At 35.3% G+C, this 13,829-nt stretch overlaps 1 protein-coding gene across 2 annotated transcripts in view; it reads left to right on the forward strand.

Annotated features, from left to right (window-relative positions):
• The window catches only part of LOC128014194 (cytosolic carboxypeptidase 4-like), a 191,371-nt gene extending 181,975 nt beyond the window's left edge, over positions 1 to 9,396 (forward strand). For both annotated transcript variants that reach the window (XM_052597556.1, XM_052597555.1), the window contains exon 24: positions 7,197 to 9,396. In XM_052597556.1, the coding sequence (XP_052453516.1) occupies positions 7,197 to 7,464 (268 nt within the window). In that variant the 3' untranslated portion in view covers positions 7,465 to 9,396. The remainder of the gene's footprint in view (positions 1 to 7,196) is intronic.
• Positions 9,397 to 13,829: the final 4,433 nt, after the last annotated feature.

Below are 13,829 nucleotides of genomic sequence, written 5' to 3' on the forward strand. Positions count from 1 at the left end.
ACACAAATAATACAACTAACATTGTTCTTGTAAGGATATGTATACACGGGGAAAGCCTTACTACTATTAGTGCAGCAGGGATCAAGGCCGTGCCAACCTAGACTAAGTCAAGCTGTTGTGGTCATGCCGTAACAGCGCTTGTGTCCGTTGTAGACATTACTATTCGCCACAGTGTTGCCAAGTCTGTGGTTTTCCCGTGGAACTGGGCTACTGTTGTTGCCGGTTGTTTTTCATGTCCACGGGTTGAAGCGACCCCAATAACTATTTATTTTTTTAGCCCCCAGAACACGATTTTTACCAGGGAACCCCTCAAAATGCAGTTAGTTTTAGACTAGTTTTGGGCTAGTTTTGAGTAGCAATTGGTCGGGTTTTGTTGTAATAACCTGGCAATCCTTTCCGTCAAGCAGATAACGTTATTATTGCTAACATTGCGACTCATCAAAAAATACACTGGCATCATCTGTAGAGAAAATAATCACATCATCCAATGTTTAGATGAATAACAGCCTTGACAGCCTTACTTCCTGGAGTTCATCAACTATTGACTGCATGTGTTCTCTCTCACCGGAGGTGTGTGTGTGTGTGTGTGTAGGTGATGTAAAAGAGTAAAGCAGGCATTTGGACCAAAGCACTGTGAAGTAAGGGATGGGGAGACTCAAAATCTTTCTAAACTTAAGATTTAAAATAAAAATGTTGCCCCATTTGTGTTGTCTTACCACTTACACAATTATTAAAAGTATAAAACATGGTTATTTACAATACACAGCATGGTTTTAATCATATTTTTAGGGGAACAACACTCAGATAGAGTCCTGTCCCCCACAGGATTTCCACCAGTGCTTGTTTGAAAAATCCTCCTCTCAGCAGACATATACTGCCTGTCTGAATAATAATGCAATCAGATGTCTGCATTGACAATGTATGTAGATCGCAGGGTCAGTTTTTGTATCATTTTGTTTTGTGTACCAAAGGGGAACAAAAGTATTTGCCACACGTCTGTTCTCATATTCATCGAGATGTGGCACAGGCCTTGTAAATATTTGCATAATACTTGAATGAATGATATATTTACTTAGCAACTACCTAAAGTGGAATTCAAACTCTTTCTGCTGGCGCTGGCGAGATGACAAATGGAGAACACGCTAGTGTTTCATAAACACGCGTACCAATTTAGCCAAGCCAACAGAGACTTCTGTAGATCATTAAACCAAAATAGCGGATTTGTCGAGTTGCTTCTCGTGTCTAAGAGACGACTCCCAGACTCGCGAGTTCAACCCTATAGCGAAACATAAGACGGATGATATTTCTGCGTGGTAAACACACCGGAGGAGGGAAAGAAACTTAGGGCAGGACATTTTTATCTTTACATCAAGCGAATGCTTAAGGCAAACTGTGGAAACGTTTTATATCATAAGCTTTATATTTCCCAGGAAAGGAATTTTAAAATATTAAACCTATTTTTGTTGCTGAAATTGAATTTTGTGATCGTTACACTGCTGTTTTTTTGCAATAGAAGATTAAACTGTTGCAGACATCAACACTTCTGTCAGCCATGCTGAATTTATGGCGTCTAATGAAACATAGTGACATATAAACGGGCAGTCATAAAGAATTATGGGTAGGGGTCAAAGGTTAGTGGTCCAATAGTGGGTTGGATGTTACATCACACCTTAAATGGTTAAATATAGCTGTTAAAGAGCATCACACTGTATTGATCACCGAATATCGTGTAACATACTGTAGACTTTTTTAAAATTCTTTATTTATAATATTAAAGTTTCTTGCCCTTTAAAAAAATAATACTTACCACTTAATATATGAATTAAGACTTTTACACACACGCACACACACACACACACACACACATATATATATATATATATATATATATATATATATATATATATAGTGTATTTAAAGAGGCTCTTCTTTTTTATTATAAATTAACACAATGCTACACCATAATGCTGACTATTTAATATGTTTTTGATATAACAATATGGGTGGACATATTGTATGTATGAAGCCATATTTTGGACATAACTGTGGTGATTTCTGAATGTCTCATTTTTTCAGCTTAGTTTACATAATTGTTCTGGGTGACATTTCTGATGCTCTGTATTGTTGTTGTTAGATTATGACTACAGTATATCAAATCTTTTATTTCTACCAATCAAGAAAACCCTTGTTTGGTCTCCTCTTCTGCTTTTGAGGATTGTGAAATGAAGGCGTCTATGCCTGGCTTTTCAGCATGCTTCAGTTCCTGCTGGTAGACACCGGGAGAATTTATAAAAGCAAGTGCTATAGCTAATAGGATTTCCATTCACGACTATGCGGAGTGGTCAACCGCAAACTCTGTGACTGTCTGTTTATCTATCCCCCGAGTCCCCATGTTCAGGCTCCAGCCACAGCAGCATAATCCTCCTGATAGTCATTGATTGTCTTCCATCCGTACAGTGAATTGCAAGTGATCTTGGAGTAATTGAAATGGCAGGTGATTGTGTTCTGGAAACCTGCATCAAATAAGCCAAACTGGACACTCAGTTTCCCCTAAGACACCATTGACTTTAGGGAATTGAATTATAGATTTCATTCTTTTTCCATTTCACTCTTTCTCTGTCTAGGCGACCAGGGTAGTTTTCACATCACAAAATATTGTGTGTAAACTAGTTAGCTAATTTTGAGAAATTTCACTTTATAGAATTAAAATTGGTTGTTAATGCCATGTTCATGTTGACTTCAATGGCAGGTTCCCATTGGGACAATTTACTCCATACAGTGCCTGCTATTGGGGCATGTTGTCACAGAAGTGTTTTTTTTTTTTTTTTTTTTCTTGAAATGTTATAAAGTTATAGTTTAGAAATATTATAGTTGAAATAGATGACAAATTCAAACTTAAAAAAAGCCTAGCTAAAATTAAACTTAAATTAAATAAAAGCTAATTCAAAATAGTAATACAGTATACATAATACTAGCACTGGTTTTAAATGAAGGAAACAAGTCCATTTTCTACTGGGCACATTGGGATTCAAACTCTTTCATCGTTTCCTCACGCTCAAGTTTTTCAAAACAAGTTTCTTCTGTTGAACACAAAATAAGATATTTTAAAGAATGTTATTAACCAATCAAATCACGGTACCCATTGACTTCCATAGAATGGAAAAAAAAAATATTATGAAAATCCTACCTTCACTGTTTGGCTTGTTACCAACATTCTTCAAAATATACATGTGTGTAAATGACAATTAAATATTTTGGGATAACTATTATTTAAAGGTATGCCTTTATGAAAACTGAATTCATCTTCCCTAAAGGCCTAAACCCCGACGGTGTTTTCACCTCACGTAAGGAGCGTCGGATCAAAAAGCGGCGCTGGAACCCACAGCACCGCCTTCATCACATGCTTGCTTATTTTCATCACTTTTGCTTTAATTCTCTGCTCTGATTCGTTCGCTAAACTGTACAACCAATCAGAGCTCTCACTCTTGAATCCGGAAAACTGTTGCCGTTGTGAGCCCGACGAGAGCTGACAAGTGGAACACACCAAACAAACTAGCCCGGCCATCATAAAAAGTGTGACAACTAGCCCCATATATCTCCCAATCTGCCTTGCCTGTCATCTTTTGATCTTTTGAGTTGTGTTTTTATGACTAAGTGCTGAAAAGACAACATGCTGACTGGCACAAAGACGCATGGATCACCCTGGCTGAGCGGCACAGAAATGAACAGCTCTCGCTCTCAGCGGCCACTTAAAGTAATTGAAAGCAGACCTGTGTAAGTACACAAAGTCTTTGCTTTCAGAGAATCAAGCCTATCAAGTCAGAAACCCGCATCATTGGTGAGCAGCTGCAAGCAGTAAACAGTAGGTCACCAAAGCTCACATGACTGCTGTTAAATGAAAAATCGCTTCCAAATATCTTTTTAACATCACAAATTATTATTAATATTTACTGTACACTATAATCATTTTAGACTGAAATCATCTGTGTATAATTTGTATACTTATTTTTTTTTTTTTTTTTTTTTTTTTTTTTTTTTTTTTTTTTTTTTGCCTTTTTATCGTTTTGTCCAAACATATTTAAAGTTTCACTCTGATTATGTGGTTTTCGGCAAAGTATGAAAGTAATGTCAGGCTCAGTGCACACATCTGTGTTTCACTGCTGCAGTATACATTTTAAATTAAAGGGGGGGTGAAATGCTATTTCATGCATACTGAGTTTTTTACACTGTTAACGAGTTGGATTCCCATGCTAAACTTGGACAAAGTTTCAAAAATTAAGTTGTACGTTTGAAGAAGTATTTTTGTTCCCAAAATACTCCTTCCGGTTTGTCATAAATTTCGGAAAGTTTTTTTCGAGTATGGCTCTGTGTGACATTATATGGAGCGGAATTTCCTTATGTGGGTCCTAAGGCACTTCTGCCGGAAGAGCGCGCGCTCCCGTAGAGCAGAGCACAGACATTCACTGATCAGAGCGATTCACTGATCAGAGCGAGAGCGTCGCGAAAAGTCACAAAAGAAGTGTGTTTTTGGTTGCCAGGGCAAGACAACCCTGCACAGATTACCAAAAAAAAAAAAAAAACAGCATTAAGGGACCAGTGGATGGAGTTTATTTTTACAGAGCATCAACGGAGTTGTGCAAGTGTTTTTGTCTGTTCCCTGCATTTCGAAGATACTTGTTCACATGGCCCAGTTTGACGACGGATTTGCGTATCGTTTATTTCTTTAGGATGATGCAATCCCAACAAAAAAGGGTCACGATCATGTGTTGGAACCACAGGTGGTGAGTAAAACTGCTTAAAATATCTCTCTCCTTGTTAGTGCGTCCCGTCCCATGCCGGAGACCCGGGTTCGAGCCCCGCTCCGAGCGAGTCGTTGCTGCTGCTGCTCTCGTTCAGTTTCAGCCTCTGGATCTGATTCTGGATCATAAATATACGCTGAATCTGACTGTAAGCCATGGTTTGTTTTGGATGATGGTATTTCCCTCACGGTAATGTCTCAACGCAAAAGCCTACTCGCACTCGTGATTCTTTAGCTCCGCCCACACGTCACGCCTCCAGCCGGTCGTGTTTTTCCGGGAAAAATCGGTACAGACTATCTTTCTCTTATGAATATAATAAAACTTAAGACTTTCTGGAGTTATGAAGGATGCAGTACTACTCTATAGGTACTCAAGATTAACAGGATATTGAGTGAAAACGAGCATTTCACCCCCCCTTTAAACAAATGATTATTCCCAAAAACATCATCGTAAAGTTCAAAGAAATTTCATCAATGCAATGTTATGGTGTCTTTTCTTCTTGTATTATATAAGTAAAGCAACATCAAATGTGGCCATAAGATATATATTTTGGTGGGTGTTGTTTTTTTTTTCCCATATTTATATATTTATTTCTTTTTTATTCCTGATTAATTGTTCTGATCCTTTTCATTTTCTTATTTTTATTCTCTTTTGTTTAGTTTTTAGACTATTTGTTTTATTTTTGTATTTTCTTTTTGTTTTGTGTTTTGTTTTGTTTTTTGTCCACATTTGATGTTGTTGCTTTGCTTTGCTTTGCTTTGATTTACTTCGTTTTGCTTTACTTTCCTTTCCTTTTTTTTTTGCTTTTTAAAAAAACAATTTCTAATCTCTTTCTTGATGTTTCAACAAGGTTTTCAAAACGTTTGATGACTCCATAAATATATTTAATGTCCTTTTAAAAGAGCTGTTCAAATACTCAAAAGGCTGTAATAACTTTAGTCACACGGTCTATATATGCAGATCATCTCCCCTTACAAATGACAGGTGCTCCGACCACAAAACAGACACTAATATTCTTGCTTGTTATGTGTCCTGCACTGAATTTGGACACCCAGTAAGAGCCAGAATAATAGACGAGTAACTTGCACCTGTTGCCGCACTGACAACCGCATAACAAATTGGTTCATTTTGCGAGTCAAGAGGACGTGATTTGTTTGTGAAAGGGACATGTCTCCTGCGTCTCATGAGGCCGCTCCCACACGCTCCGTCTTTCACCCAGAGCATCATCTCATCTTTCCTATATAATGAAGAGGGAAAATACAATGTGGTTCTTCACATTGTGGCACACCAGATGTTATTTTTTCCCTTTAATTTCCACCCAGGGCAAAGAAAATGATAAGCAGACTCACACGTGCACACACACACACACACACACACACACACACACACTGGTGGTGAGGACGAGCGAATCGGATTGGTGGATTTCTGTCATTTTGATCTGATTAGTGTGACTGGGCTTTATGTTTACTGTCAATCAAAACGCTCAGGAAACTCAAGGTCATCACGTCCTTCAGCGGATCCAGCAGCGGAGACAGAGCGATATGTTTCAAATTAATTTCTCTCCACAGTGATAAAGTGATGACTTACAGAGCACTTAATAGTTTTTTTTTTCTTCCCATAATGCTGCAGTGTTATATTACTCTATACAACTGTTTTGATTAATATTTGGTATTAACATTTTATTTTTAGTAGTATGTGCTTTTGTCATTTCTATTCAATTTTTCAGTGCACACATCTGTGTTTAACTGCTGCAGTATACATTTTAAATTAAACAAATGATTATTCCCAAAAAAATCATTGTAAAGTTCAAAGAAAGTTCATCAATGCATTGTTATGGTGTATTTTCTTCCCATAATGCTGCAGTGTTGTATTACTCTATACAGCTGTTTTGATTAATATTTTGAATTAACATTTATTTAAAATTTTCATTCGATTTTTAGTAGTATGTGCCTATTTTTTAGCTTTTCATTTTATATTTTTCCGTTTTTTTCTTCAGTTTTTTAGTCATTTTATGTACTTTTTCATGTTTTTAGCTTTTTTGATTTATATTTTACGTTAACATTTTCTGTGCTTTTTTCATTTTATTTTTTTGTTTTTTGTTTATATTTTTTATATTTTGTTTTCATTTTTCTTTTTCTTGCAATTTTGCATACGTTTTTTTTTATGTCTAAATAAAGAAATCTCTTTGATTTCTGTTTTTGTATGATTCAAGTTTTTTTAATTTTTAATTATTTTTCATGTTATATTTATTTTATTATTTAAACATACAAAATATTTAATATTTATATATTATTTCAGCTGTATTGATCGTATTAATAATAGCTTACATTTAACAAAATGTTTTGGATTGTTGTGTTAGTTTGTTAAATTGTAACACCATTGTGTTTATTTCCGCAGTTGTTTCGAGGACGATGAGCCGCCATGCATGGAGGAGATTGAATACTCATCCTTCAGTGACCCGTTTGATGCCAACGAACTGGACACAGAGGTGAACGGTAACACTTCCAGCGAAGAGGATGAAGAAGATGCAGATATCTGTAGGAACGGGAGAATGTGTAGCGACAGGAAGTCCCACCTCGTTCCTTGCTACTTGAAACAGGATGTCCTGGAGACTCTGACAATCAAGGGTGGACAGTGTAACGGCAGTAATGGCTACTTATATTAGGCTTTTTTTGTTTTGTTTATCTTTTCTGTTATTTATAATTTATATTAGGTTATCATAAGGGTGATACTGAAATATTTAGTGTGTAGTCCATGAAACAAAACAAGTCATGCACACCTGCAGAACATTTACTAGTCCAACCTGAGCTCCCTGATATAAACTATACAAATATCTATTTCCTGCATAAAAATGCACTTGAAGAGTAAATGATTTTTGCATAATCCTAACAGCGTGATGAGCTCATGCTTTGGTCTGTGCGGTGAGGCATTGTGGGTTTGTTTACGAATTGCTCTTAGTGTAAACTAGAGGCTGGTAGATTCCTGACAGAAGTACTCTGCTATATAACTGCTCTACCAGTGAAACTCGTGATATTGTAAGACAGCACTGCATATAAAGTTTACCTTTAATTATATATTTATTATCTTACATTGTGAAAATCAGTAATCATGTTTGTTTTTTATGGCTATTAGTTTCTAAAGTGATACACAGTATATATTTTAAAAGTTAATATGCAAAAAGCCATATCCCATATCTCAGTCTTTAACTCTTTTCAAAAATCATGTTTTTTCATAGTGCATTCCAACTAATGTCAATCAGACTGCTGTTGGATTATTATGATTAGGTAAAAAAATATGGCAGGCTAACACAATAAAACAATAAAAACATAACAATAAAAAAACATGTTTAAGATATTGCTACACAAATACTTTCAAATTATTGAAGTTATATAATTTGTTCTTCAACTTGAACTTATCAATTGATAATCGTACAATCTTGATTGAATCTTAATATGGTAACAAAGAAAAATACATTTAAAACTTGTGAATGATCAAAAAACTATGTTTTTATTTGTATGTTTTTTTTCCCCACACGGAACAGAAGTACAATTCATCTGTGTAATGTGCAAGGGGCACAGGCAAATTTTGCTACCCCTTTAACCCAACGTTGCAAAATTACAACACTGACATGACACAAGCTCAAAAAAATCTAAAACGATCAGTGCATTCAACAAAACCTAAATATCTACATGATCCACACATTAATATTCACAGAAATATTTTAGGCATTTCACTTGAATGTAGATTTATCCAGTCCAGGAAAGCAAGATGATTTAGCTTTAAGGGAAGTTCGCAGGTTGTTAGAGGTAAATAGGACTATTTTTGAAATCTAGCATCCAATTGCATTGCAAGGCTGAAAAATAGGACCTATAAGTTGTGTAAATGTGGTTTTGGAGAGAGAGAGAGAGAGAGACGTGAGCAGCTTTATTTTAGTCAAGCTAAAACTGATGTTGTAGTATTACAACAGTGTGTCTTACAGGTTTAAGGCTATCTCAATATTTTAGTGCATTGAGCTTTTCTTCTTCTCTGACGAGTCCCTCAGAGGATGGCATCTGGCCCAGACCGGTGGAGTGTTGCAGGGATGTTTGTCCTTCTGTAGGTTTCTCCCATTTGCAAAAGTGATCATGGAGCTCAACTAGAGTGACCATCAGGTTCTTGATCACCAGTCTAGACAAAGTCCTTCTCCATCAGATGCTCAATATGGCCAGCAGGCCAGCTCTAGGAAGAGTTCTAGTTGTTTCAAACATCTTCCATATCTTAAGTGAAGCAGATTTCTTTTTCTGAACTCTTGCCCAGATGTGTGGCTTGATGCAGATCTGTTTCTGAGCTCTACGGGCAGTTCTTTTGACCTCAGGTCTTTGCTCTGAAATGCATTATCAGCTGTTAGACCTTTCATTAAGATGCGTGTGCCGTTCCAAATCATAACCATTCAGTTGAATTTGCCACAGGTTAACTTCACTTGAAGTGTACTTACATCTATGAGCCATATGAATGCTCTTAAACTAAATATCAACTGTTCCAGATAATGGTTTGAATACTTATGCAATGGAATCATTTAAGTTTTTTATTTTTAATAAATTTGCAAAGATGTTAAAAACCTGTCTTTTTGCTGTGCAATGATGGTGTATAGAGTGTAGATTGATGTTGGAAAAAAGTACTTTAGAGCAATTGAACGTAAGGCAGCAATATAACAAAACATGAAAACAAAAATGAAGGGATATGAACACTTTCGCCAAGGCACTGTATATAAGGTTTTTATATATACACTACCATTTAAAAGTTTGGGAGCAGTAAGATATTAATATGTTTAAAAGAGACATCAAACATATGCTTATCAAGGCTGCATTTATTGGATAAAAAAAAATTCAGTAATATTATGAATTATTATTACAATTGAAAATAATGGTTTAAAAAAAAAGTTTGTGGTATGTTTTTACTTTTTTATTCAGCAAGGATATGTTAAATTAATAATAATAATAAAAAAATGAGACTTTGTTGTTACAAAATATTTATATTTTGAGTGAATGCAGTTCTTTATATTTAACTTTATATTCATCAAAGGATCCTGGAGAAAAAAGGGGGCATACAAATGAAATGAAGTTAAAATGTAAAGATTAAATGAAATTAAATAGGACAACTGTTTCCAGCATGTTATTGTAATATTATTTCACAATATCACTGTTTTTACTGTGTTCTTTATCAAATGAATGTAGCCTTGGTGAGCATAATATACCTCTCTCTCTCTCTCTCTCTCTCTCTCTCTCTCTCTCTCTCTCTCTCTCTCTCTCTCTCTCTCTCTCTCTCTCTCTATATATATATATATATATATATATATATATATATTTATTTATATTTTAAAAAATTATCTAATCTTACGGATTCTAAACTTTCAAACGGTAGTGTATATGTATTTATATACATATGGTTATACATAAAAGAAAAATAATAAAATAGCTTACGATAACCTCTGGTGAACAAATCTTATTCAATTTAGGCTGACATAGGGGTTTGGTGAAGAAGTTTGTTTGACAAAAGCCAATCTGAGCCTTTGAGCCAGATTTCAACCAGATTCTCCCCAGAATGTTTTGTATAATGAGCTCCATCATCTCTGCTCAGCTGGATCCACACAACCTTTGGTTTAGAGAGAAGCTACAAAGACTAACTCATGTCAGTCCATGTTCAAATTCAGGAGCCAACAGAAGCCTGCAATTAGATACTGACACTTTTAGCTTAAAGGGAATTCTGCCATCGTGGAATAAATGTGCAGTTTCATCTCCAGTCTGTCAGACAGAAGTTTGATAATTTGCAATATTATCGTATTTCCAGAAATGTTTGTTTGTTTTATGAATGTAGCAATGCTATGAGTATAATCATGGCTACAGGGTGTTATTAAGTGTAACTTGCAGCATCGGCCTGCAATCCATTCAACAAAAACTGTTACTAATATATCAATCATAAGCGTCCTATAGCAGCAAGTAGTAGCAATGAAATGTGTGCATATACTCATTGGTTTATGTAGCTACAAGATATTGTTATTAATAAACTTTTCATGTTTGTTTTTCAGATGAAAGCCAATTAAAGCGATCTAAAGTGTATTATTATTATTAGCATTGCTGTTATTATGTAATTATAAAGCGTGCGCGCACACACACAAACACACACACATATTAATACCTGTTTTGCTAATAATCTACAATATAAAAAACATTATTATATTAAGAAACCTTATGCTTTCAGCTGAAAGACTGTTAGACTTTATATATATATATATATATATATATATATATATATATATATATATATACACTCACTTTATTAATTTAACTTAAGAAATAATTACTTCACTAACTTGTTACTTTAAGAACAAAGTATTCGTTCAACTGAAAGCCTTTTCAAATTATTCAAATTATGTTGCTGTTTTTTAAAAATGTTATTTAGTAAAGTAACAATTGCTTAATAATGTAACTAAAAATAGTGAGTGTATATACCAAGTAACTACTATTATATTAATTATATGAAAATAATGGTAGCACGTTATTTTACAGTCCTGTTCCTCATGTACATACTATGTACTTATTATAGTAATTACAATAACTATGTAATAACTAGGTACTAACCCTGAACCTACCCCTAAACCTAACCCTACCCCACATACTTACCTTGTATTACAAGAACTTTCTTAGATAAATACACTGTAAGTACACTATAAGTACATGTTAGTACACGGACTGTAAAATAAAGTGCAACCAAAATAATAATAACAATATTGCAATGTGATTTTTTTATTTCTGTTTTTTATGAAATTCAAACAACAACAATAAAATAACTATATTTTGTATAATTTAACAGTCTTTAAACTGAAAGAATACTGTTAGTTAACATAATAAGCATATGTGTGTGTGTGTGTGTATGTGTGTGTGTGTATACACTGCAAACACTGCATAGAAGTTAAATCAACCGCAGTGAAGTTTCTAAACACAGAAAATCGAATGCACTGAATGTAAGTTAGTAAACAGTTCTGCTGCAACAACAGAATAATAACCAGGAAGGGTGAGTGCGGTGTGTTTCTCTGAATAAAGGCAGTATGGGTAATGACTCTATTTTCATTCTTCCCGTGTCATTCGGGGCTCAATCTAGGGCTAGGTAATGACTTAGTAGTGACCTCCAGCAACCTGCGGCAAACGGCATGCTGTCCTGTCCTGTAATCTCATTCCCATTTACAAAGAGATGGTCTAATTAGATCCTGGCAGGGTGGGCAACGTACCTGAGCTGGGAGAGGTGGGCAGGTCTTCATTGGTATGCTGCAGATGCCGAGCACGGCACACACCACTGCATTTATTAATTGTGTCTCTCTGCAGGGCTGTCTGCGGCTCGGCTCTAGCCACCGCAGACGAAGCAGGAAGACGTTAGCGAGCGTGGCATTACTCTCTCTTCCCCACAGAATGACCCTCCAGGAGCTCTCAGGGCTGTGATAGTGATTACTATATTATCGCATACGTTCAGCTAGCAGGTGGCTTTCTCTAAATAGCTATAGGGAGCTCCGATTTTACACCACACTGCACAGGGACACGAGGAAGGATGGTTCGATTTTTAAAATGCCAAAATCTATAACTTTATATACTCTATAACTATACAAACTTTAGCTAAAGCTGCGGTCCATAAGTTTTGCGTCTTTGACACCATCTCTGTTTTGAAACCTGCAATTGCAGTTATTTGCGGAATTATCTACTTTACATGCGTTTACATGAGGCTCTTCAGCACAGATAAATCGAATGTTTTGAGGTGTATGCATGGGCAGTCAGTCAGTGATGGATATAAGTCTGGGAACTATGCCAAAAAGAAGTTTCACAGGAAAATGTCATCTGAATAAGTAACACATCTGCCAGTTTTGTTCTGACCAAAAAAAGTATAATAATTTTACAATAAGCCATGCTATCAGTTGTAATTAAATAATTATCGCAAAGCTCAGATCACATTAAACCATGACAATTATTATTTCTATATTTGTTTTCAAATTGTTAATGTAAACAATCAACATTGCGAGATTAAGTTTATTTAGTTTGCATTGGTGTTATCTGTATCTTAGATTTCTGTCCAATCTAATCTCCAATTGTCATGCCATTCGAATGTCATCAAAAGAAATTATTTTAACCTCAAAAAACTGTATGTTCCTTAGAACTGGTTCCAAAATGTCAAATATTTCTGTGCTGTAAGGAGGCTAGGAACGATCCCATATATGCGATTTAGCCTTCTAACTGGGATTCCTCCTTTATGTGTACAGACATGACGCAATGATGCAAAGACAAATCATTTTATAATGGGGTGCAACAAACCTTTTTGACGCTTCAAATCAATTTTTTTGTTTGTTTTATGTAGAGCTTGCCTAAAAAAGCCAGTAAGAGATTAAATGTCTCTTTAAAAATTTCTACAAATTGGTAAAACTGCTTCACTAGTTTGTTAGATATTGTTTTGTTTTCATGACTATGGAAATTGTAGAGTCACACTGAAGGCGTCGAGGGCTATTTGACCAAGAAGGAGAGTGATGGGGTGCTGTGCCAGATGACCTGGCCTCCACAGTCACTGGACCTGAACCCAATCCAGATGGTTTAGGGGTAAGCTGGACCACAGACAGAAGGCAAAAGGGCCAACAGGTGCTAAGCATCTCTCGGGGAACTCCTTCAAGACTGTTGGAAGACCATTTCAGGTGACTACCTCTTGAAGCTCATCAAGAGAATGCCAAGAGTGTGCAAAGCAGTAATCAAAGCAAAAGGTGGCTACTTTGAAGAACCTAGAATATGACATTTTCTGTTGTTTCACACTTTTTTGTTATGTATATAATTCGATATATAATTCCACAAGTTAATTCATAGTTTTGATGCCTTCAGTGTGAATCTACAATTTTCATAGTCATGAAAATAAAGAAAACTCTTTGAAGTGTGTCCAAACTTTTGGTCTGTACTATATATATATATATATATATATATATATATATATATATATATATATATATATATATATATATATATATAT

This window comes from Carassius gibelio, chromosome B25, assembly GCF_023724105.1.
Source record: "Carassius gibelio isolate Cgi1373 ecotype wild population from Czech Republic chromosome B25, carGib1.2-hapl.c, whole genome shotgun sequence".
NCBI classification, from domain to species: Eukaryota; Metazoa; Chordata; class Actinopteri; order Cypriniformes; family Cyprinidae; genus Carassius; species Carassius gibelio.